The 26,764-nt window shown below is 47.7% G+C and overlaps 1 protein-coding gene across 1 annotated transcript in view; it reads left to right on the forward strand.

The window, feature by feature from the left end:
- The window catches only part of LOC135917338 (kelch-like ECH-associated protein 1B), a 33,873-nt gene extending 9,285 nt beyond the window's left edge, over positions 1–24,588 (forward strand). The window contains exons 5-9 of the mRNA XM_065450928.1: positions 1,547–1,828; positions 3,754–4,166; positions 10,027–10,232; positions 21,149–21,325; positions 23,169–24,588. Of these exons, the coding sequence (XP_065307000.1) occupies positions 1,547–1,828; positions 3,754–4,166; positions 10,027–10,232; positions 21,149–21,325; positions 23,169–23,320 (1,230 nt within the window). The 3' untranslated portion in view covers positions 23,321–24,588. The remainder of the gene's footprint in view (positions 1–1,546; positions 1,829–3,753; positions 4,167–10,026; positions 10,233–21,148; positions 21,326–23,168) is intronic.
- Positions 24,589–26,764: the final 2,176 nt, after the last annotated feature.

Genomic DNA, 26,764 nt, shown 5'->3' on the forward strand with positions numbered 1-26,764 from the left:
GAGCAAGCCACGTAATTCCCGGGGCAAATAACCAGTGGTCTGTTAGAGTTGCGGAATTAGTGCCATGGGAAGGGTAGCACAGTTGAAGAGGGCAGGGGAATCAGGTGGTGTAATGAAAACTTAAGAAATTTGTAGGCATAAAAATGAGCTTAGCTGGCGCATGACACAAGTAATCGCTGAGAGAGGCGTTCGTCCTGCATTGAGCATAACATAGGCTTATGACTACGTGTACTAGATCGAACACTGAGAGTGTTAGCCAGCGCCGCCCACGGTGATGGTGGCGTATGAGCCTTTCAACCACGAGCGTGACGTAATGCGCTAGCTTAGGAGCAGGCAACCGGCCGGTAAACCCCCGTACGCTATCTTAATGAACCAAGGCTGTCTCAGTCGACATCCTCGCCGAGACCGAATGGCTTATAGCCGAAAGGATTGAAGCAGCTCCTCTCATGTGACGAAGTGACGGCTTCATTTTGCTCTTGATCCCACTAGTGAACTGCAAGGACAGCACATGCCCGTGAACGAAGAAGAACAAAGTTTTTTTGCGTTGTTAGAAACGAACTTCAGTCATACACATAAATATAAGTATTCACATCTCCTCCTACTTAGCTGCCATTCTTTACAGCTAAGCAGCCACTGAATTGCACGAACGATTCAAGCTCGTCAAGTGGCTTTTCGAAGTTGGCTTTCCCATTGTAGCGATGTCAATCGCCTTGTTGACATCAAAGTTCGCTCGATGAGGGTCAATAGAGTCCGGCTTCACTCAAGGATGTTCGTCACGTTAAAGTGAAATGGTTAAAGCTTACTTTCCTCCAGGCATTTATAGAGCTCAGGCCTCGAAAACGGAGCCGCGATGACGGCAATGTCGACCAGCTAGCAAAAACAACAAAAATGGTGGTACGGCTTGGTCGCTTGATCTGGCTTCGTCTATAGCACCACGAAGGCAATGTCAATTGAAACAAGCCAGTCGTTAGTGGCTGTGGGAATTCGAGACTGAAGTCGCTCAGCGAAACTCCCAAAAGAGAATACATTGGTTCGTCTTCCTAGAGAGGGTATCCACGGGATAGCACCTATGCGGAGTTACCTTGAATTTTTAGAAGTCACCCCAAACCCCAGTTTTCAAGGAAGACAAAGGAGCGCATTTATTCCTAATTAGACTCAAGGGCCCTTGAATACGTTTTTTTAATACGTTTTTTTTTGTCTTCCCTAATTCAATGCTATTCAAGGATTTCAAGTGCACGAACAAAACGTGTAACGCTACGCCGAAAGAAACGGACAAGAGCACGGAACGGAAATAGAGACTCTTGTTCGCGTCTTTTACGCGCAACGTTATACACGTTCTAATGGAACACCAACAGGCCCAACCTTAGCTAGATGCACAAACAATAAGCTTCATTCCCCACATAAAATCCTTGTGTGCCACCGTGCTTCTTTTATGGCGCGACGACCAACCCTGTCGCTTGTCACCGTTCAAAATCGCGTGCACGTGATTTAGCATACACGTCGCCCTCTATCCGTCCCCCGCCCCCTCGTCATTCGCACCACGCAGGTGTGCCGTCTGGACGAGTTCCTGTCCCTGCCGTGGTGCCGGCTCTTCGAGTTGCTGCGCAGGGACGGCCTCAACGTGCGCAGTGAGACCGAGGTGTACGAGGCGCTGGTGCGATGGGTGCGCCACGACGAACGCCGGCGCGCGGGCGACCTCGAGAGCGCCCTCAGGAAGGCCGTGCGCTGCCACCGGCTCGCGCCCAGCTTCCTGCGCCGCCAGCTGGCCCAGTGTGCCCTGCTGAGGGACAGGCCCGGCTGCGCGGACTACCTCGCGGACGTCGTACGGGTGAGGGCGCGCAGGAGACCTCTCGCTTTGCCCGCCGTGATTGAAGGGGGCGAACAAATGTCAAAATGTTTAGCTTCTAGGCTGTTAAGGTATGCTTTAGAAACGCTGTCTTCGTTAATTTCGCGGTCAGCGGGCGATTTGATCGGGCTACAGTCCAACCTCGTTATAACGAAGCGGGACAAAACGAAACAATGAATATAACGAAGTGAAATTCCCCTTGAAATGCCCATACAAATTGTAGTGCAGTACATGCGAACATTAATATAACGAAGTAATTTTGGCTCATTCGGCCAATTGAACACGGAACATATCATGCAAGTTTCGAGAACTCTTGCTTCTCCCGTCGCGATTAAAGGAAAACAACTGTCAAAATGTATAGCTTCTAGGCTGATAAGGTATGCTTTAGAAACGCTGTATTCGTTAATTTTGCGGTCAGGGGGCAATTCGATCGGGCTACAGTCCAACCTCGTTATAACGAAACGGGGCAAAACGAAACGATGAATATAATGAAGTAAGTGAAATTCCCCTCTAAATCCCCGTATAAATGTGTAGTGCAATACATGCGACGATCAGGCACGTACCCGTGCCCCCCCCCCCCCCCCCCGAATTTAGGCGGCATACTTCCCCCCCTCCCCGCCCATGCCACCACTCCTCACACACATTCCCAAAGCTCCGCCAAATCAATGTTGAGACTTCACAGCCTTTGGCGGTCAACGTTTTGCTGCCCTTTTCACTCATTTTGGATGACGCTAGTTATCGGCATCCCCTGGGGTGTGAAGGCCAGTTTTCTCATAGATTCGGTGCCCGCGCGATTAACTCGAGATGCATTCAGTTGTCACCACCTATTCAATGGTCACGCGCATTGCTGTTGCTTCGCTAGTTCAACCTCTTTTGTTTAGACTGATCCAGGGACCAAGAACGGGATCCGGTTCCTAGTCAGCTGGTCTGTATGCACGAGAAACGAGTTGCGGCTGGAGAAAACACCAGTTGCGTTTAACTTATCCTTTTGCTTCATTATTTCCTCGAATGACGGCTCGCCGCGACGGTGGCAGATCCTCGGAACTATATAACCACAATATGAGTTAAATAAGGCGTAGAATAAGATATTGCGGAGCAGCGGCCATGATCAAACTCCGCAATAACCCTTAAGAGGAAGCTTGAGCTCGAGCCCAACTCCGACGCGGCCTATTCAAATACATGTCAAACACAAAAACGCTTTTTTGAGACAACCCTTGGACTGATTTTAATTAAATTTGTTCCATTTGAGAGACAAGGTTAAATTCTAGTGTCTGTTGGAAGCGAAATTTCGATTTATGGCCTGAATTTTGTGAAAGAGATTTTCAAAATTCGAAAGTTAGAAAAAGATAGACGCACGAATTTTATAAATTAATAGCTCTGCATGAAAAAAAGACACCGCAGTTCCGTAAACGGCATCCATCAGATCCATTTTTTCTCGGCGTCATGCACACACCTGGATGCTATACTGGTTCAGTGTATGGGAGGCCACGCAAGAGGAGGGGGCATCGTGTCCACAGAGGGAAGCGCGAGAGAGGAGCCCAGCTGCAGCAGACGCCTCACACAAGGGGGCGTTCCGAGCGGTGGCGATACGGTGGCGTCGCTACATTGCTCTAATACTCTCACTACAGAAGAATGGATAGGTGGGCTAGTTGGTAACGCATTACTAGGAAAACTTAGAGCGCTGTGAACACACAGGACGTAGAAAAGGAACACACACGTGCGTGTGTCTGTGTTTTCTTATATTGTTCTCAACAACGTCGACAGTCGTCGCGTGACTGGTTCTGCCGGAATTTTCGTTGTCCGTCTCATTGCAGTTGCGCCCGTATCTGCAGGCCTGCCTTTCCGCACCCCACGAGCCCATCTATATATATTTGGTCAGGAACCATAAGACCCGCGCTCGCTTGCAGGACCTGACGCTGCACCGCGGCTGCAGCTGCTGCGACGAGCGATGCCCCAGCGTCCCGTCGCTGCTGTACGTGGCCGGCGGCTACCTGCGCCGCTCGCTGAGCAGTGTGGACTGCTTCAGCGTCGAGTCCGGCTCGTGGAGCGCGCTGCCGCCGCTGCCCCTGGAGAGGAGCGGTCCGGGAGGCGCCTTCCTCGCGGGCCTGCTCTACGTGGTCGGCGGTCGCGTGCTGCGGCCGCCGCCCGAGCTGGGAGAGGACGTGGCCGTGGTCCACTGCTTCGACCCGGCGCGCAACTGCTGGGGCGAGCGCTGCCCCATGGGCGTGCCCCGGCACAGGCTCGGGCTCGCCGTGCTCGACGGACTCCTGTACGCCGTGGCCGGATCGCACGGCACCAACTGCCTCAGCAGCGTCGAGAGGTGAGCGCGATGCCTGTCGATGATCTCGGTGAAACATTGTGAAACATCGTTCCAGCGCACAACTGAACAAGGACGAGGAGAGAAAGACAACACGAACTCCTCGTCCTCGTTCAATTGTGCGCTGGAACTGTGTTTTCACAATGCTAATCATAACCGACTAGCCCAGCTGTCCATACTTAGCGATGATCTCGGGCTCGGGTTTCTGCGATTCCCGAGCACGCGCGTCAAATAAGACGGAGGTTTAGCTTGACGTGGCTGAAACTCCCTGTCGATTTCTTCGGGTTTACGCGATACGCGACGCGTCTGCAACGAACACACTTCTGAACGGGCGCCGGAGGGAACGAATGACGGGGTAATTAACGTTCCTGTCACACTGGGGAAAAAAGAAACAACGTTACTTGTAGATGACTACATAGGATACACCAAGAAGTAGCAGTAAAGCAGGGTCAGAACTGTATAAAGGGCCCACCGGAGCCCCAAAAAATTAGAGGACGCTTAAGCTTCGCCTTCAAGAGTGGAACGCGATAGCGTTCCCGTCGACCCGCCAAGGGGTGTAAGACAATGGGCTACGGCGCAGCGACTACGCGCCCCGCATCGGACGCGGTGAGCGTCGAGAAACGCAGCGTTCGGCGCGACAACGAAATGTGCGCCTGAGCAAGCGACGCACGCCTGTGCCTTAGAAACAGCTCGTTTCCAAGGCAACACCGCGTTCACTAGAGGCGCTTTTGTACCGCTTTGAAGCATCGAACTCGTGGCTCAGTCATTCCACCTCCGGCTTTCAAGCGAAGCGGACGCGGGATGGCTTGCTCCCATGGAGCGGTTTCGGCGGCCCAGGCGGGCCGCGGTAACAGGTTTTTTGCTTCTACTGCCGAAGATTATCAGGTTATTCTGCCCAATCTGCCATCCGGACGCATCGTCGCGAACACCGTTTTCATGCACGGCGACCCAAGAGCTCGGCCCTACCGTGTCGAAGACTACCGGGACACTTTGGCCAATCTAGGTGCGCTCCCCGACGTTTTGGCGTTGGGGGCGTATCAGATGAACCACGTGTGGGCTGTAACAATGACGAGTGCTGACGCCGCTCAGAAATTGCTCACCGCTGTCAACGTGAAGGTAAAAGATCGCCCATGTTTGCTCATCGATCCAAACAACCGAGAGGTACGCTTAAAGCTACACTGGTTGCTGCACGGCGTGACCGACGAAGACATTCGTGTGGCCCTGACACCCTACGGGAAAGTGCTGGAGGTGACGCGGGAGAAGTGGCGTGTGCAAGGCGTCACTGAAAAGGGCTCGACGACTCGCTCAGTTGGACTGCAATTGCATGGCGACGTCAAAGTCGACGACATTCCCCACCAGCTCAAGATAGCCGGAGAGCTGACTCTCGTCGTTGTTCCAGGCCGCGCTCCGCTCTGTCTGCGCTGCAAGAGCACCGGGCACATACGTCGGGACTGCAAAGTACCTCGCTGCAGTCGTTGTCGCCGTTTCGGCCATGAGGACGCGGATTGCCCAAAGACGTACGCCAGCGTGACCGGACCAGTCCAGGCAAACGATGCATTGGACCACCTTATGGATGAGGCAGACTCCGAAGAAACAGCAGGAGTGTGCCAAAACCCGACTACTCAAGAGGGTACCCCGAACACTCCACAGGACGTCCTCCTTGAAGCTCCAGGGAAGCCCGACGCCGGGCTTCTGCATGAAGCCGTGGAGGACCGGAGTAGGAAAGCTGCTCCAAGTAGTACCGGCCACACTTTTTCCAGCGGAGCTGTAGAGTCTACTCCCGAGGCAGTGCCGATGACAGGCATCGATAGCGACAGTGCCAGTGCGACCGCAAAGCGGCCCCACGAAGCAGGCGAAAAGGAGAAGGGGCCCAGCGCCCTCGCAACGGATGAGCCGCCTGCGAAAACGACTCCCGTGCGGCGTCTTTCCCATCGGCTTCGGCCGAACACTTCGACGGAGCGCAAGACGGCGGAAACGCCGCCTTTGCCTCCCTGAGGTCTGCACCGTGTCAAGGCACCCAGAAAAAAAGCGCAGTAGTGAGGTGAGCGTCATGCCCCCGGGTTCTCACCGCCTCGCAATGATGTCTATGGATAGGTCATTTCGTGTGGCCACTTTAAACGTACGTGGGCTTGCCTCAAGGAGGAAGCAAAGTCAACTCTATAGACTAGTTACCGAACATGACCTAGACATTCTAGCAGTACAGGAGACAAAAGTTGAGGGCGACGACGAAACCGGGGGCATGGTGCGTCAATTCTTAGCTCGATACTGTGTTATAGTGAGCCATGCTGTGGGAACTTCTTCCGGGTGCGCTTTGTTCATCCGACATAGCCTTGGAGCAAAAGTAGAAGCTGTGACGTCATGCCCGTCAGGTCGGCTTATTGTCTGCGATTTTTTATTATCGTCATTGGAATGGCGTGTTATTTGTTTGTACGCGCCGACTGTCGCTGAGGAAAGACGCAGATTTTTCGATCAGCTAAAACAGTATACCCTGTGTAATAGGCTCCTCATTATTGCCGGTGATTTTAACTGTGTTCTTTCAGCCCGTGATAAAACTAGCGCCCGACCGTACAAGGATGCAAGCACCATTGCCCTAAGCGATATGATAAGGGACGATGGTTTGGAAGACGTGGCTGAGTGTCTCGGTGGTGGGAGGACTACGCAGTACACCCACTTTCAGGCAGCCAGCCACGCCCGTCTTGACAGAGTGTATGTGAGCCTTGATTTGATACCCCTTTGTAAGGAGTACCACGTGAGCGCACTTTCATTCAGTGATCACTGTTTGGTCAGCTTTTTAGTAGCAAGCACGAAAGAAAAGAAAAAGGGCTTTGAGTGGCAACTATGGAAATTTAATTCGAAATTACTAAGCGACGAAATGTTTACAGCGGATGTAACGAAGCAAGTTGAAGAAATGAATGCTGATGATAACACGACATCTGGTGAAAAATGGGAGAACTTCAAGCAGGTGGTTAAAATCAAGGCTTTAGAGCGTGCGAGCGCTATATGCAGAGAAAAGGGAGCAGAAGAAAAACAGATGCGCAGGAATTTAGAAAAATTGATCAGTGAGGAATGTAGGATGCCCGGCATGTTCATGGACGATATTCGCGCACTGAAACATAAAATAGAACAGTTCGATATCGAGAGATACCGCGGTGCTGTGGTGCGGGCAAGGGCTGAAAGGCTGATAATGGGAGAAGTACCGTCGAAAAGAGCGTTAGGCTCAGAAAAGTGGCATGCGCGCCGCAATCAGATAGCGGAAATCGAATATTGCGGAAAAGTTAGCGACGCAGCAGAAGATATCGAGCGTGCTTTTTTCGAGCACTATAGTGGTTTATTCACTTACTGCGCAGTCGACATTGATCGTTTTAAAAAGGACTTTTTGTCGTTGATGCCAAGGCTAGATGAAAGTACGAAAGAAACATTGGAGGAACCAATTTCGGAAGAGGAAGTGAAAAGTGCTATTGAAAGTATGCATCCAGGAAAGTCCCCTGGCCCTGATGGTCTAACCTCAGCCTTTTATAAATATTTCAAAGGTGCGATCTCACCAGCCTTAGCGGATGTTTATAATGAAGCATTCCAGCTCAAAGTACTACCCCCGTCCTTCTCATCTTCCCACACTATTCTTATACCCAAGTCAGAAGATCCCGTTGCATTGCGAAGGGTAACTTCTTACCGCCCAATTTGTCTCACTAACGGAGACTATAAGATAATGATGAAAATCTTAGCAAAGAGGTTGCAGACTGTCATTGCGAAGCTTGTGGGGCCGCATCAAACGTGTGGCATTAAAGGTCGAACTATCTTCTCAAACATACACGTAGCACGCAGTATCCTCGAATGTTGCGATGCCATGGGTGCACATGTGGCAATGCTCCAAATTGATCTCGAGAAAGCGTTTGACCGGGTGCCTCATGACATACTTTTGTGCATTCTAGATTATGTGAATTTGGGTAGAATAATTAGAGAGGGGGTTGCCATGGCGTACCGGGACTGCTCGACGCGGCTCATTGTCAACAAGATGTTGGGAGCGCGAATCCAAGTTAAGCGGTCTGTGCGTCAGGGCTGCCCTCTCTCGCCGCTGTTGTTTTGCTTGTATATAGAGTCGTTTTGTTTGAGTGTCATGGAGAATGACTGTGTCCGCGGGTTTAAACTGCACGAGGTTGAAGTCCGCCTGTTGGCTTATGCAGACGATATTGCTGTGTTCTGCACTGATTTGGACAGTATAACACAGGCTGTCAAATGTGTTAAAAGTTTTTGTGCTGTGAGCGGCAGCGCGGTAAACTGGGGTAAGTGCCTGGGATTCTGGCACGGGGATTGGCGGGCGACCCCAGACACTTTTGCCAACATGAGTTTCGTTACGACTCCGGTGAAATACTTGGGTGTTCCCCTTCAGTGCTACAAAGACAGTGAGTCGTACTGGAGGAGTGAAGTGGATAAGCTCCGGGACACAGTAAACAAATGGAATGGCTGGAATTGGTCTATGTTTTCCAGAGCCACAATTTGCAACATATTTTTAGTGAGCAAACTTTGGTACATCCTCCAAGTCTTGCATTGCTCAAGGGTAAACATCCAAAAAATTCACCGGGTGTTCGCAGTGTTTGTGTGGGCATCGTCTTGGGAGAGATCAAGTCGTACCAATTTGTTTCTTCGAGTTCGAAATGGAGGACTTGGATTGTCACATTTGTTTTTGAGACAGGTTGTCAATCGTTTTTTTTTCTTCAGGGACGCAAAAAACCCGTTTTTATACACTGTCTGCCAACTTCGCCTGGGCAGGCTCTTGCCCGAAATGGTTGTCTCAACGGGCAGTTTGCCAGGGGGTGTTTATGGTTTTCTACGTGAAGTTGTGGTTTCATGCAGGTTTTTGTCAGCGCGTTTTTCTCTTCAATATTTGAGTGACGTTAACCGGAAAAAACTGTACAGGGACCTGTGTGATGTTGTTCTTCCCGTGCCTTTATATCGGTCTCTCTACAGAGCTAGCCATGGGCACAATGTTCTGAAGCGCGTTAAGGCGATGCTAGTACCGTCAGGCGCTAAGACGTTCTTTTTCCAATTGCACTCCGGAACGCTGACTGTCAAACCATGGCTGGCTGAAAGAGGTTTCTTTGTTCCTTGGGGCACTCATTGTATAATTTGCAGGCAGGAGGAGACAATTGAACATGTTTTTCTGCATTGTTGGGATGCCGTTTTCCTCTGGGATGTGCTCCAGCGCACAATCAAAAAGGATTTCCCCCTAGATGCGTATGGGATTCGCTACTTGCCAATAGAAAGTGATGATGGTACCCCATTCGATGTGATCATGCTTTTGGCCCTACATAGCATTTGGAAATGTAGAATTGCGGTAAGGCATGCCGATCTCGATGCAAGAGCGGCTCGCCAGTATTTCAAAGAAAGCATACGGAACTTTGTAGAGGAACAAAAGTTGCTGGAGTGCATCCCAGAGTGGTTGCCACGAGTGGAATTATTATTGGCGATAAGGGAATTTTAGCACAAGCGCAGCCGCACAAGTTCTGCGGTTGTTTTCAACATATTGTGAGTGTGCCTTTTGATTATTTGTGAATGTGTAATTTTTATCCGGGCCAACGACCGGCAATAAAGAAAAAAAAAAAAAAAAAAAAAAAAAAAAAACTCGTGGCTCAGTGGTAACGTCTCCGTCTCACACTCCGGAGACCCTGGTTCGATTCCCACCCAGCCCATCTTGCAAGTTGTTTTTTATTCATGAAGTGCCTGCTGGGATTTATCGCTCACGGCCAACGACACCGACGACGACGCCGACGACACCGGCTTTTCTGCGACACGAGCTCCTTAACGCTGTCGCGTTAAAACGCGCTGCCTGTACAAGACCGGCGCTCATTCGGTGGGGGATGCGCAGGTACGACCCATCGACGAACGCGTGGACGAGCGTGGCCGGCCTGTCCCTGGCGCGGTACGGCCTCGGCGCGGCCGTGGTACGTCGGCGGCTGTACGCCGTGGGCGGCTGCGACAGCGCCACCAAGTTCGGCCTCGTCGAGCGCTACTGCCCGGAGCGGGACCGGTGGGACGTCGTGGCTCCTCTCAAAGTGCCCCGCAGCGGAGCAGGCGAGTGCCTCCCACGTCGCAGGGGGGAGATTTAGCGTGTGCGCATGCGCATTCTAATATTTACGGGAACACCGGGTAGGTTGTGTAAACAGCGGGTTACGGCAAGCGCGAACGGCAGTAACGATGGTAGCGACACCTATTGACGCTTTGTCAAACAACAACGCGTGAAACGTTCATGTGTTACATGGACGTTCTTGTCGCAACAGTAAAGCAAAAGGAACGGTAGCCACAGGTTGTTGGCTGCACCGCTTGCCGACGCTTTACACCAGCAGATAAGCAGAATGTGGCTATAGTTATACTGTACTAAGCGCTCCTGTGTACTTTCCGGTTAAACTGTGCACCACAACATGACGGTACCAACCCTGCTGCTCACGCTTGTGTCCCGTAGCCCTGCATTCGTGAACAGTAATTTCGTGCAGGGACAAGCTAAAATTCTCTATAAATGTTGATATGACACTGTCGACTTGTCATTCGTCTTTTTTGTGTGTGTGTATGTGTGCGCTTTCTTTCTCTTTTCTTTTTGCGGGTAACGAAGGTTTAAGGTTCTCTACTAAATATACTGGCGCGCGTCGGCACGACCTAAACCCTCGTTATACAGAATTACGTAACAGGAACACCAAATGGACTTCGTTATATGCGCTATTTCGTTTAAATCGGAGAGGCTACAAAAGAGCCGCAGTAATGCGGAATGTGCGCTTCAACAACGCGAGAGCTAGTAGAACGCATGTTGAATCAAAGCCTCACTCAACATGTGGCGACATGACAGTGGTGAAATTCTGCTGACGCATGTGAGCAGCTGGATCGTCTGTCGGTTATCACCACGCGGTACAGTTAACTCCAATGGGCTTTTGCCGCGTGGCAGGCTGGCTTTCGTAGCGCTTTCTCACTCTCTAGGTTGATACAAAGAAAACTCGTGGCTGAGTGGTAGCGTCTCCGTCTCACACTCCGGAGACCCTGGTTCGATTCCCACCAGCCCACCTTGCAAGATGTTTTTTATTTATGAAATGCCTTCTGGGATTCATCGCTCACGGCCAACGCCGCCGACGACACCGGCTTTTCTGCGACACGAGCTCCTTAACGCTGTCGCGTTAAAAGCAAAGAGCCATCGCGTGCACTGCACCGAGTGGCCTCATGCGCTTTCGCCGCTTCCACACTACGTACTAAGCATCGGAGTCCGGCACCCCTGCGGTTGCACTCACTGCAGTAGGGACCACGAAAAAGTTCGAATAAAGCGTTATTTCGAATAAAGCGATTTCACTATATCGAGGGGTTACTGTACTTTTTTTTGCAACGGGTCACTTTCATGCCACACGCGAGCGACGCCATCATGCCTAGAGATTAAAGGGCACCTCACCACGTCTGGCCATCTTGAGCTGACAAGCGCAGAGCATACCATGCGCGCCAACGAGCGTGTTTGCAGAGAATTACATCGCTACGCGTCGCGGAAAGGCCCGTAATTTCACTCCCAACGCCGTTTCCCTCTTTACTCGCGGCGAATCCCCCGGAAAGGGACGGTGACGTAGTCGGTCTTGGTGTTCCGCTTAGCTAGGACGCGCATGAACGCCCTGGACTAAGGTCCCTAGATAAAATTCAGTACACACACTGAAGACTGCTCACGTGTGGGAATGCGAAAGCAACTGTACCGTTTGTATGCAGGCCTCGGAACGCCATGGACGCGTTCATTTCATACTAGTGACGTGGCGCCACCTTGTCCGCGCCGTGTCACGTGCCCTGTGACGCACGCACTGGGCCACTACTTGAACGTGACGTGCGCGTACGCAACATCACCACGCGTGAAAAAACTGTAGCCGTGGCGTCGGAGGGAGGCGCACCAAATGTCACTTGACCATCGGTTAGAAAACTCTATGCATCCAGGAGATGCACACATCAGGCTCACTCGTCGCCTCACGCGGTTTTAAAAGTCGCACTCGGGAATGTTTTGTCACTTTCCACATATGTATACGGAGCTACGATATGCCGATAGGTGCTGCCGCGACAGGACCGCTTCAACATCTGCACTCAAAAAAAAAAACGAGATAAATATCCTTGTCAGTGTTCTTGACACACGCACATTAGTAAGCCAGAAACGCGGAGCCGCCATGGCATCAGAGGAGCGTGTTCGTCTAACACGACGGAGGCCCGGGATCGATTCCTACCTATACCGAAATGTACCGAATTTTCCATTCAAAGCCATTCATTTACTTCTTTTTCAGGAACCTCCCCTGAGAAACTGACGTCAATCCGAGCATTCTTGAAGCGTTTTCACTTGTCGCGCCGTCGGCCATCTTTGGTACCTTCTTTCGGTCACGCCGACGACGACAACGCCGGATTTTCGCGTAATGGGGCATACAATGCTTTCGTACTAAAACATCCAGCGACCTTACTCTGGACTCGTGCAGAGGCACGCGAGACGAGCGGCGACACCCCCTTTGTAAGGCACGCGATAGGCCAAGATAACGTTGGCAGCCGCGCTCGTGCGAAATTTCCCTCTCCTGGCCTCCTAAGGCACACGCCGTTAGACCGGAGGTGAAGCACGTGACCCAAGCATAACCTCCGGCGGGAAATTATCAGACGAAGCAAGTCTTCCAAACACGCATGCTCAAAAACGAACGTTATCTCCCTAAGCCGCGCCGAGACGTGAAACATCGTACATATGCACTCACCACGCGTGACAAAAACTGTAGCCATGGCGTCGGCATCCGGGAGATGTACACAGCAGGCTCACTTGAAACGGTCTTAAAAGTCGAGGAGGAGCACCGAATATTACCTGGTGATCAGTTAGGAAACTCTATGCATCCGGGAGATGCACACAGCAGGCTCACTTGAAACGGTCTTGAAAGTCGCACTCGGGAATGTTTCGCCACTTTCCAAGTACTATGTATACACCGAGCTCCGATAAGCCGATGCGCGCCGCGCCAGGACTGCTTCTTCAAATGCACTCCAAAAAAAAAACACGAGATAAATGTTGTTGTCGTTGCTGTTGTCTCAAAACTTGAACGCGCACTGCGTGAACTTCGTAACCGATACGACTTTTGGCGGCAACTTTTGGCGGGCACCCCGTAGAATAAACAACCACTCTAGTGCAAGCCCCCTCCCCGCCTCCAACAAAACTCGCGTCGGAAAAAAATAATCATTTTACGAATCGCTCTGCCGCCTCCTGAACGCGAATACAAGCTTACTTCTCACATTGTAAGCACAAAATCTCGTAAAACTACGCCTGAGTGTTTGCCCATTGGTGGCGCTAGAATCTTTAAGTACCAGAGGGTGTGCTCAGGAAATGTTCACTGATTGAAACGGAGAGGGTACGTGATGTGTCCACGATGAGAAAAGATTTTCGTAACCGCGGGACTGCTGCGACATGGAAGTAAGTGCTCCAACTGAGGGTTGTTCGCCACTTCTCCGCTTCATGACGCAAAAGTGGCGCTGCTATCAGCATAACGGTGCTCCTGCGCACGTCGTCGTCGGTACGCAGTGTAGACAAGCATAGAGTTTCCTATTTTTTGTAGGAAACTCTATGTAGACAAGAGACGAGTTTGAGGATATCGCCACCGCTGTACCGCTGTACCTATGCTGTACGCTCAAAGTACCAGTCTGACCAGTGTAAGCAAAGCCGGATGGGAAAGAAGTCACGCAGTGCTGGAATTTTTTCTAGCTCATGTGCAAGAACCTAGCAGTGCAGTTTTCGCGACAAGTGCGGCGTGAGTTTAGACATATAGTCTATGAACTAGCACGAAGCTTCTATCGTGGATTCGGTGCAGCCAAGTATTGTTTGTATCAAATAAGTTATGGGGTTCAACGACCCGAGGGAATTAACATATGGGCTATGATCGATACACGCCAATGTAAGGCCCTCGGGATAATATTTTGACCATTTGGAGTTCTTTAACATGCCCCTGACGTAAGTATACGAGCGTTTCGCATTTCGGCCCCCATCAAGATACAGTATCCTCGTACAGCAGGTAGTCGAACCCGTCACCTTGCCCTCAGCAGCACAATCATAACCACTAAGCCATCATGGCGGTTAACAACCGCGTATGAAGCAAGGATGTTGGACTGGCAGCTCCAATTATACTGCCAGCTCCCATACGACTTTACATTGTCATTTGCCCTTTCTAAGGCTTCGTGAAAAAGTTGCACTACTTTTTATGCCGCAGCTGGCGTAATTTTATTTCAGGAACAAGCGAATTACCTGCAGAGTTATGGTTCAGCCGTCGGTTCCTGGCATAGACACTCATATATGCTTCCGAAATGACGTTATCGAAGGTGGTGTCGCCACCTAATTTTGCACTAACAGAAAATGCAGTAGCCGCAGAACCTCCCGCAAATTCTTTCTCTATGCTCCCGCTGCCAGATCCAGTGAGCATGGGGAAATACGTACGCGCTGACACCGTTGGTAAGCTCCAGCACAGAAACTTCAAATAATGTTTCGATTTTCTTTTTTCGGGCATTATATCATAGAGAAGAGCGGGAATACCATATCATGGCATTTTTGGTAAATCTTGGTCGATCGAATGGGTGAAATCGCGATTGAGGAACTGTCCTTAAAAAAGGGCAACGAACACAGCTGGTATACGTATCTATCTGTTGCTCTTGTAGATGCCAAGAACAATGCTGCTTTAAGCACAGTCTTCGCAAACTTAAAACCTGACATACAGTTTCGAGCGAAGAAATAAGTATACGTGTCAACCTTCTCTGAGAAAGACGTGCCATCACTAAAATATGTGGCCTACGGTTATTTGTCCTCGTAAGCGAGCTTGCGCTAATTCTGCCGCTCACGTTTGCGTCGTTGAAGTCTCCATATCCTTCAGCAACACCCAGACACCCAATAATAGATACCCGTAGAGCCTCACTGCGCAAACTTACTGCTACAAATGACATTTTTCACTGAGCGTGCATTATTCGTTGCGGGCCAACTCACCATATGGTCTGGCCACGAATACCAGGCGTACCAGACGACACGCGCCACTTAGCACCGTTAGTGACTAAGTTCTACGGACCGCAGCGCCACTTTCGCGTCATTATGCGGAGAAATGGTGAAGTACTCTCTAGACGGATCGGTCGGTGCACATATTCATCTAGCCACGAAAACTGCGTCTCGGCAGCTTCGGCGCGAAGTTTCGCTGAGCTACATTATTTGACACTAGTAGGGCACGTTTTATTGACAGTAAACATTTTCGGTGCCCACGTCTGGACACCAACGAGCGCGACGTTCACTTCTGCTCGGAGTCCCTTGCGTGCGTGCCCCGGAGCAACCAACTTTCCGTTGAGCTAGCGTGAGTCTCGTTTAAGTTTAGACTTGGTTCTACCTTGAGAAGTGATCCGGGTGCCAGACGGTGAATTGCGAAGCAATGGACGCACCCAGAGCGACCACAGAAACTGCGCGGTCGCTTATAAATGCCGAGCTTGCCGCAATAGCGTTGACTAACGAAGAAGTCCGCGCCGCAGAACTCCAACAAATATGGCTTCAAGAACGACTGCAAAAGGCCAAATCGGAGGTGTTCATCTATCGAGAGGCGGTGAAAAATGCCGAAGCAGCTGTGAAAGCCCAGCAAGACAATGTGAAAGCCAAGGAAGCGTACGTGAAGTCGCTGAAACAAATGAACAAGCCATTGAGCGAAAAGGCTAGCGCCATGGAGAAGCAGCTCGACGAAGAGTTGAAAAGGTCAACCGACCTAGATGCGAAGCTGGAGAAGCGCAAGAAACGTGTTGACGCGATGTTTCGGCATACAAAAAAACTGGAGGAAAAAGTGAAACGCCGTTATGATATTCCGAACCTGGAAAAGCGAGTCGCGGAGCTGCAGGAAGAATGCAAATCGAAGGAAGCAGCTGAGCGTGCCATTGATGAGGAACTGCAAAAGGCGCGCTCAAAGAAACAGAGGGCTGCTCAAGATGAACTCAATGCATTCATTATTAGGCTCGCCAAGCTTAAGGTCGAAGGCGCAACTAAAGAAAAGCAAGTACAAGAGTTGCAAAACGAAATCCAACAGTTGGAGTCCACGAAGGCGGCACTGCCTCAGGGCAAGTTACATACACAAGCAAGGGACAACACTTCTGAAAAGACTCGGACATTGCAGCTTTATCCTGTCGTCAAGACTCCTCAGAACAAGTCCTGTTCAGTGTCACTTGATGCATCGACTTCATTCCATTTTGAAACACAAGCCATTCCAAGTACCAAGAACCAGAGCATCTTAATGGAAGCCCCCGCAAGGCTCGAGAAAGGACCACCGCTTCGAAGTGCCGCTCCAAGCATGTCACCGCTATTGATGCCGCCACCAAGTAGCGCTGTGGTACGATCAAGGCCTGCCTCCGGAGGCCCTAAGCTCGATTCTTTGACGTTCTTGAGTGAACTACAACTGCTGCTTGAGTCGGCTCCTGCTCCCAAGCCTCCAGCTCAGAGACGACCTGTGTCGTCTACCTCTGCAGATTTCAGCACATTTGCTCCTCCTTGCAAGCAGCCACGAATTGATGATGGCAGCGCTTCATCATCTACACCAGCTCTCAAACCACCACGTCAACGCCCTCACATTTCTCCCAGTGAGAGAACCTCACCCTCTCTGGCAGCCAGAGCCACTTCTGTACCACCTGGTGCCCAGCATGAAATTTCCTCTGCACCTGCTCAAGCCACTACTTCCCAGCCTGCAGCTGCTAATACTGCCTTACCCTTTGGCAAGCAGGCCTCTCCAAGAACACTACGAGAAAAACACCCTATTCCTGCCCCTCCAACGGACCGCCGTGCTCCCGCACCAAATGATCAGAAGCTTCCCGGACATGGAAGACAGGAAGATGAACAAACCCTCCATGGAACTCGGGTTTCTCAGCCTCCAGCTCATCAGCATTCGCTGGAACAGTTGTCTGCAGCTCGTCCTTCCAGCACAGCACAAAGACAAGCTCTTCTGCAGTCCTTGGCCATGTCACCGTCTCAATGGAGCAGAGAACCGATGGAAGAGAGACTCTTTTGCGCAGCTCAGCCTGAACACCCTCCAGATGACCAGCGTGTTGCGGAAAAAATGCCCCTGCCTAGTCCTTCCGACATGGCACCAAGAGAGCCTGCAAAGTCCACAACCATGCCAGCTAAATGGATCGCGGCAATGCAAGAGCAGCAATCCCACCACACGGCTCACTCTGCGAAGCCTGCAAGTTTCCAGCAGGAACGATTGGGCCTTCCTGGTCCTGCCCAAACAACACAGAGACAGGCACCTCCACATCCCTCAACTGCATTGTCCGAAGCGAGCAAGGGACACCAGGAGCGGCAGGGAGGCTGTGCAGCTGAGCTTGCACAGCCTCCCAAACAAGGGCACATGCTGGAACGAACACCCACAGTCGGTGCTTCTCACGTGGGACAAAAACGGGTAGCACGGTCCCCAGTTGCATCAGCTGAATGGAATTCTCTTGATATGCAGTCTCCCGAGCAAGGGGAAATGCCAAAGCCTGTGGATAGTCAAAGTCCGAAGGAGAGTCCGTCACAGTCAGAGTTTTCCTTCGGTGCCGCAGCACCGAGCCCTGGAGCCAGTGTTGAAGACGGTGGTTTCACCTTGTTTGGTGAAGATGATGATTCTGGAGAAGGCGGCTTCCTTTCCATGGCTGGTGCAGCAAACTCAGCGCCTAGGTTCACTTTCTGAGCCTCTTGGGTGCAGTTCAGCATTGTGCCGAGATTTGGCCCTAGAAGATGAAATGTGTGCATACGAATTACCTCATGTTCTTAATGACCATTCCCACTAGGTTTACGTTGGGAGGTTGTCACTGTCTTCAAAAGATAGAGGACATTTTCTTAACATCCTTGTTCACTTCCTTAATATTATGCACATTTCAGCGTTTTACCAAAGAGACTTTCATAGACTAGTTACCTCATGATCTTAATGTTAGTTCCCATCGAGTTTGCATTGGGATATCTTTATTGTCTTCAAGGCTGGAGGACATTTTCTTAACATCCTTGTTCACTTCCTTAATATTATGCACATTTCAGCGTTTTACCAAAGAGACTTTAATAGACTAGTTACCTCGTGATCTTAATGTTAGTTCCCATCACGTTTGCATTGGGATATCTTTATTGTCTTCAAGGCTGGAGAACATTTTGTTAACATTCTGCTTTGCTTTTTTGAGACTTTCATGTGCAGGTCGGCATTTTATTAAAAACCAACACTGTAAGATAAACTTCCATACACTAACTATGACGTGTTTTAAATGACGGCTCCCACCATGTTTAATTTTAGAGGTCTTGAAAAATTACAAAACATTAACATTTTCCTGGGATGAATGTTGTTTGTGCCTGCTAGTCTTAAAAGATCCTACTATGCAGCAGCCATGTAGAAATGCCAGGCACCTTGTATAAGTGCATAAATGTAGCTATGAACACTGTTACTAGCTTTCAACAGTCTAGACTAGAAAGCTTAAACGTGAATTGACTTGTCGGTTTTAATGTTAACTTTACCAATACTGTTTATTTAGATGTTCTTGTTGCACACCATGAAGTTCATGAATGTGACACTATTATGTAACCAAGAGTTTCAATAAAAGCTTCAAAGCATTCATGTCTTTCATTCACATAAGTAATTTCCTGACATGACAGATTTTCATTATACAAACACACTGGGTTATATATTTTCATGGGAACGGATTTTAATTAAAAATCTCCTGTGGTTCACAATTGTTACATGAGCTGAATTACTTGAGTCAGTGGGCATGAGCTCCAAAGCAAATTGCAGGTTTAGGTTAGCTAATTAACAAAATTACACCAATTTACCTTATAATTAATCACTTTAGAGCATGTCTCTATTGCAGAATTGAAACGCAGCAGCAATGAAGTAATATCCATTTAGCAGAAATCTGAGCACCAATTTCAAGAAATATGTCCCCAAAATATGTGGCGAAATGTATTAGTGTTACAGTGAACATTTACCGGCGCTGCACGATGCTAAGTTGAAGTTCAAGGCAGCACTCTGCTTTGACAATATTGCTCTGAGCACATCAATAGTCCTCTTCAATGATCACCAAGCTTAACAATCGTAGCCATGCACTCTCGACACGCATTGAAAGGCACAGGCATCAAGGCATATTGCTCAATCAACTCCTCGTGACACGAATCTCGGAGTAGCCTTCACTCAAGTGCGACACCTACTCCACTCAAGGAGGCAGTGCTGCCTTGTACTCGGTGCAGTTAATGGAAGAGCTATGAATCAAAGCACGCTTACGAATATGAGGGTGTGATGGCATTTGGCCTCGCAAGATTCACTGATTGTGTGACCGTAATGTCCTGTACATTCACACAATGCCTGCCCAGTTGCTCCGCAATGCATAGTGGCCAGTAACCCACTGCGGAGGTGCAACCATTTTGAGTTTATACGACTGTTGTTGCAACAGCATGAACCAGTTTTGTTGGCTGCTGCTGCTGCTGCCCCGTGACCACTTATTTGCTTCCGCATGACATGCGATGAAAGAAAATTGATGTGATGCTAACTAGGTCTAATAAACTGACCGAAACAGGGAAAGCGGCACCCTCCGACTTACAGTTCCGGTTTCATTGTGTAGCCATTGAAGAAGTACAGCATGTTTGCCGCAGTGTACCATGTTTGCATGGCCTGCACCACTACTCATTGGCCAAAATGTAGGCCAATTCACTAATTAGTGTGTAGTCAACATCCCCTAGCTCATCATCAGGGGTTCAATGACATTTGTAAAGGCGCACTTTTTCTCTGCTTTACCAAGAATCAATGCTACCTGCTTCACATCACTGTTCTAGCTTCTTCGATAAAGTCAAGGACGAGTTAAGAACGCCGTGGCGAACATACCACTTTCCAACTCGAAGAGAATTTGTGCAGATGCTGGCAACAATGTTTGCACATTTTCGTGAAATTGCAGCAGGCATGAGGTGCTTCTGTTATCGGCGTTTTCCTGGAACTAGGTTTTGGAGCATGGGAACTCAAAGGCCAGGTGCAGAGCAGTTTTGCAGAGGGAGCTTGAACCAAATTTATAGGCTGTCATCGTGTATGGCAGGTTGGTCCATTCCAAATGCCTTGGAGGGACACCAACGAGAAACAATACATCAACTTAGACGGATAAAGTGTTCATCGAAAACTCTATGCTCCATTTTCGTTTTAATTTTGTGCCAGAACCCCAGTGTTGCGCCGATGTGGTGGCAGGGATTTCAATATATTCTTTCTTATTTGGGTTGTGTTGGCTCATCAAAAGTTACCGAAACTTGCCATGTTTGATCTTTGGCTCCTTTAGAACACAATGCAGTCCATTTTTATCAATACTAGGCCCTACCGTATGCTGTCGAAATTGATAACATCACGGCAAGCTGGTGCGAGAACTTCAAGGCGGTGGCGCCACTTGCCTTTACTTTTCATGTCTTTTTCGGCTCACCAAGTTTCTTCTCTCAGTAACAGGGCCATTCTTGGTATTATAGAAGGGTAATGTACTAATACAGGTTCCACAAGTGAGAGAAATTTGTACTTCTGATGCTACAATGCACAAGCATGTCGCCGTGTATCTTTCGTAACAATACAGTCCAACCGTGTCGTAATGCGGCTGCATCGAACATGAACATACCTTTTCTGTAGTCATTACAAGCTTATATTCATCACATGCTGATGTCAACAATAGAAATTTTAGACTTCCTTGTATCTGATAACTCGTTATACGTTTATTTGTTATATTGGGGTTAGGCTGTACAATTATCTGCACATGTGTTCTCAGTGTGGCTGTACACTGATAGAAGCCCATGCGGTTGCATTCAACATTGAATTCCACAAATGGCAAGACTCAAACTTCACAATACCAGCCATTGTACAAGCTACCAGAGAATGCAAAATCGCACTTTCTGAAATCGAAAGACATACCGCAACTAGGTGAAGTTATTATCCTGCACAGAAGAAAGCAGTCGCTAACATTCAGTCTTAACACTCTCGCACATACAGGAACCGTTGCGTTTGGCAAGCACATCTATGTCATTGGCGGCTACGATGGTCAAGGCCAAGTCAGCTCCGTCGAGCGTTACGACACAGACCATGACATTTGGGAAATGGTGGCACCCCTTAACACACGAAGGAGTGCTCTCAGTGCCGCTGTCTTGGATGGCAAGATCTATGCCTTAGGTAAGTGGTTCGAGGCAAGAGTATTGTCGTGTGGAGTGCCAATAAGATGCATAGTAAGGCATAAGGAGAGTTATCATGCAGTAGCTTTAGAGCTTTACCAAGAACATTTTCACACACGTCTGCTATTTCTAACTGCCACTAGTCGGTATCTGCTGGTCGAATACACAAAACATTTAGAAACTATCATTTGTTCATGCATGCATAGACAACAGTCAGTAGTGATCAACATGCTACAGTAAAACTTCCCTTTCAAGGGACCTCAAGAAATCGTTTGCTTAAGTGAGAATTCATTAAAGTGAAACAAAAATGTACAGGTCACAAGTATTGTTCGCCGGGCAACTGATAAGCAACATCTGACGCATCAGGAAGGAATAGCGCTGTGGCCTCTATAATTGCTGCTAGTTATGACTGACTGTAGCTGACATTTTCATGAAATCTTTAAAAGTTACCATCTGTTCATGCATGTTTGACAACAGACAATAGGAACAGTTAATTTGACTAGGCAACTACAGTAAAACTTCTCTCGAACAAACTGAGAGTCAATTAAAAGTGGAACATAAATACATGAGCTTGCTATTGATGCAGGGTTCAACAGGCTTTAATGTTTCGAAACATAATGCGTTAAATCAATTTCAGAGCATGACCTTGATACAATGTGCCAAGAAAATTTGGTAAAATTATGCAGGAGAGCAAACATACAGAAATCTGAGGATAAGGAGCATATAACACAGGATGAAGCAGAGTAAATGCACAAGGGGATCTGGTCGGTTGGATAGTGTACCCCAACACGGTGTGGACCATGACAGCATATAGTAACAACACTACCTAAAGAGATAGGTTGTGCAGGTAGCTGCCACAGACAGGTGCTGTCTGTGCTTGAATGCAGGTTGGCAACATTGCGAATACTTTTGTGAACATATGTACAACCCAAGTCAGTAGTCATGCTTGTGATGGGGAAGAACCATGGCTGCTTGTAGATAAAATAGCACCCGAGCAACGAAAAGTTAGTGACGACCCTTCGTGCTAGACCACAAACGTTCGCATATTATACGCAGCAGATCTGCTAAGTACATTCACAGCTGCTTTCGGTAGCGAAAAAATACTAGGACAAAGAAAGAGTGAACTGACCATGCTAAGTACACTTTAACGCCCAGGAACGAAGCAAGATATTCCCGATTAAGTGTGGTAGACCAATCATCTTGTACGGCATGACGGCGATGATGACCCTGACGACTTTGACCACTGATGTCATGCCTCAACAGAAAGTGTCCTCATCAACAGAACAAAGTCAGGAGTGGAACAAAAACCTTTGTTTGCCAGTTAACCCTGTTTCGTGCAATCCACCTACACAGCAGAGCTACGAATCTCCTAAACCACTAACCCCTCCCAATTCTTTACCCAATTACTACATCTATCTACCTACCCGTAGAATAAATTACCTTAGTACCTTTCCTGTTATTCTAATAAACCACTGTTTATGTGTTCCACAGACCACATCCCCGGCAGGCCCATTTCCATCTGTTTGAAATTTTTTATCACAGCATAAAGATAAAGAAGCGTTTGGAGTATAAGTGATACATGAGGAAGTCCCAAAGTAAAACTATAATAGGAGCCCCCTATCGTTCCTGCTTTCGTAGATTACACTGTAAGGCATGCGGGTCTAAATTAGCAGTAAGCATACAAGGTATTACAACAGGCATAATGAAAACAGGATCAAGCACGTCATCCAGGTCACCCTCTGGCTGAAAAAAATTAAGCTGTGGTAATCAATGCTTCCTTTTTCGTTAATTTACGCTGCTCCCCTGCTTTAACATGCCTGCTTTGATGCACGTCTTCTTGGCAGGTGGCTATGACGGCCAGGAGTACCTGTCGACTGTGGAAGTCTATGACCCTGCGACGAATGTGTGGACGACGGGGCCACCCATGCCTTCTTGCAAGAGCGGCCAGGCATCGTGCTCTTCCCCGGCACCTTGCGTGCTCCACAAAGTCTTATGACTCCAAGGGAACCTACATACTCCCCCTCACTGTAACTTGACATAATGTGAATGCTACGCAGGCACATGAGTAAACAAGACCATGGCATTGAACATTCGGGTTCAAATCTTATTCCTGTACATATAGCTGGAAGTCCACGATTTCATACTAATGAACCACTCGCCATTTCCGCGAACTTCTAAAAACCCCTGCAAGTTTTCGTGCTTGCCGCAACATCCCAATGAACACAACAGACATTGGTCGAGCTTTTTCAGATATTTTTGACAAAGCAGTCCCCCCGGAACTACCAAAAACAGAAATCTCACACTGACTTCTAATGGCATTCCCTTTGAATCAGGGTGATGATAACAGTCACCTAGCCTGCATAGGCTAATCAGGTCTTACCGTATTCAATGCATTTCAGTAATCTGCCTATCTCTGCTTTATCTTTTCAAGTTAGCTAAGCCTATTATGACCCCCTGTCTCCCATGTGTTCCCATACGTTCCTTGCTTTTTTGTACATAAGGTAGCAAACTTGCAGCAAACTTTGCCAACATTATGCTTTCCAAGATCACGAAGCCTGAATAACAAATCTTGAGGACCATCCCAAAACTACCAAAGCTTTGCACAACAATGTGAGAAGAAACAGTGGCATCATTACATGTCAACAAGTACTAAAGAAGGAACAACGAAGAAGAGCAGGGAGCTGAGACAGTATCGCAAAGGCAGCTAGGTATTTGACTGCTCATGACTCCAGATGCATTTAAAACTTTTCATTTTTTAAGATTATATGTGATTCGATACCTATTTTAATATGACAATATGACAGAAATTCCACATCTTTCATGGGGGATGTCACAGGATCAATCGAACAGAGAATCATTTGACCAGTATACAGCTTAAAAGGAATGCAGTGCACACTCAATCAAGGGTATCGTAACAATTAAGGACAACTGTCATGTTAACACGAGCTGAATGCAGGCTTTGCCACCATTCCTCTCTTCTCATGATGCAATCCATAACAAAATTAAAGAAACAATTTATTAGGAAGTATAATTAAAAAAGAATATTGATAGACAAATGTCCACATACTCGGGCATCTAACAATGAAGTATCGATTGCCAACCCTGCAGTCAGAAGTCCTAGGAGCCTTCACTTGCCCGTCAAATTAGAATGAGGTGGAGTACGTAGTGTCTTTTCCACAACCAAAAAGGTCAGCAGTGGCTGTACAGAAGTTCAACCTGCAAAATTTATTGTTGCTGTTTCTAAATAAATGGCATTATAAGCGAGCACTATTACTTTCATTCACTTCTACTAGTGGCGGTGTGTGCTGCTAGCAATTATTCCATCCAGGAAAAGCGTTAAATGAAAAGTTTTGCAGGAAAGTTTCCTATGAAGGATATCCAGGAAATTCTACGTTCTCACATACAGGTGAGAAATACCTTTGGTTCATTAATTCACAAAGTGCAGCAAAACTAACCTTGCAGGTAAGCTTGTCACCTGCTCCTTTTCATTTTTTTTTCAATTTACCTAACCAAAACTCAAAATTCATGAGCAAAAGCTGAATTCTCCAGATAATAAATAAGCTTCATTATGAGCCTGCTTTATATATACAGAGTGTTTCAGCAAACACTTTCAAAATTTTTGAAAGGTTGCCTGTGGCAGATAGCTAAATTCTAGTTTATGAGCCGGTCTACCCGAAGCGGCAGACACTACTTGCACAAAAAATGGAAATGCGAAATTGACTTATTAACAAGAATCCACTAACTTTTTAGCTAATTATCTGATGGCCCATATTGCAATTTACAAATTCTAGCAGTGGACTTTGCAAGGTGGATCTACTTGGAATGAATTCTCTGGACGACACCAGTTTCGAGATATAAATTCCCAAACTTTGCGGAGAAATGCATTGGTGTTCGAGTTGTGTGCTTCAGTGCATGAAATGACGTTTTATTAACAAATTAACAGGAACGCCAATACATTTCTCTGGTGGGTGCCTTTGTTCCAAGTGGATCCACCTTGCAAAGTCCACTGCTAGAATTTGTAAATTGCAATGTGGGCCATAATGTAATTAATAACGTAATAATAACGTAATTAGTAATTTTTTATGAATTAGCCAATTTTTCATCCCAATTCTTTTTGCAAGTATTGTCCGCCGCTTCTACAAGACCAGCTCATGAACTAGAATTGTGATATCTGCCACAAGCAACCTTGAAAGATTTTTGAAAGTGTTCGCTGAAACACCCTGTATATATATATACTAAGTGCATTTATTTCTAATAACAAAATTTTGAAAAATCGCCTGTGACATATAGCAGAATTATACTAATTGAGCTGGTTTACACGAATAGGTGGAAAATAGTAGCAATGGAAATCAAAATGCATATTTGACTAATTAAAAAAAATTCACAAATAAACTATGTAACTAGTTGGTTTAGTGTACATGTGCACTTTAATGCATGAATTCAAGTCGTCAATTCTACAAGGTGCATTCTCTCAGAACAAATTTAGAAACAAGCACCGGTTTTGAGATTAGCACTGTCAAACCTGTGGTAAGAATGCACTGTTGTTTAATTTAAATTTTTCTTAAAGAAAACCCCTCTTCAAGAAAATGTCTTCTTAAGCATTAAAATAAAAATTACTGGAACATCAATGCATTTCATCGGAAACTTTGGGAATGCATACCTCGAAACCGGTGTCATCCTTCGAATTGGTTCCAAGTGGATATAACTTTTGAAGTAATTGTACACAATTTGTAAACTGCAACATGTGCCATAACAGTAATTAGCTTAAAACTTCATTAGCATTCATTAGCAGGTTTGGAATGAATTGCCACTTATAATAAAACTGGCAGAAACTTCAAACTATCATCTAAGCTGTTTTGCATAAATCATCAAAACATTTTTGAGTGGCCTACCTGTTCGCTTATGCACAGTTGTATATTTAAAGGGAAAGAACCTAGTTGAGCCGAGTTTCGTCATCACCAACAATTTGACCTTCATTTGACCTTACCCGCGCTCGCCTAGTCAGCGCAGGCTTGGCCATGGATGAGAGAGAGGCCGGGCCGCCTTCTCTGAGCATTGCGCGGGCGCGGGAGGCTTTGAGCTGGCGTCGCCAAGCGGCCTCTGACCACCCAACAGATATCGCGGGCTAACGATGCGTGTCTACCCAAGCCGTCAATTCAATTCTGCCTAGGTCAATGGCTAGACAGTCATGTCTAGCCACCGACCTAAGCACGGCCGTCATAGCTAGCTTAATGATGATTGTATATTCAAGTATAATAATTACAGCTGAATCAAAGGTTAACCAAGTGAAACCAACACTTAACCAGGCTAAACCAAGCTTTGCATATCCAGGGTTTGCTGAGCTAAACTACAGCCAGTTTTTGTCACTGCAACATTTATGACCGATTGCAATTTTGATGAATTGTTCGCATTTTAAGTATTTCATTTTTGTCCCCTTGTT

Source organism: Dermacentor albipictus, chromosome 9 (genome assembly GCF_038994185.2).
Source record: "Dermacentor albipictus isolate Rhodes 1998 colony chromosome 9, USDA_Dalb.pri_finalv2, whole genome shotgun sequence".
Taxonomy (NCBI): domain Eukaryota; kingdom Metazoa; phylum Arthropoda; class Arachnida; order Ixodida; family Ixodidae; genus Dermacentor; species Dermacentor albipictus.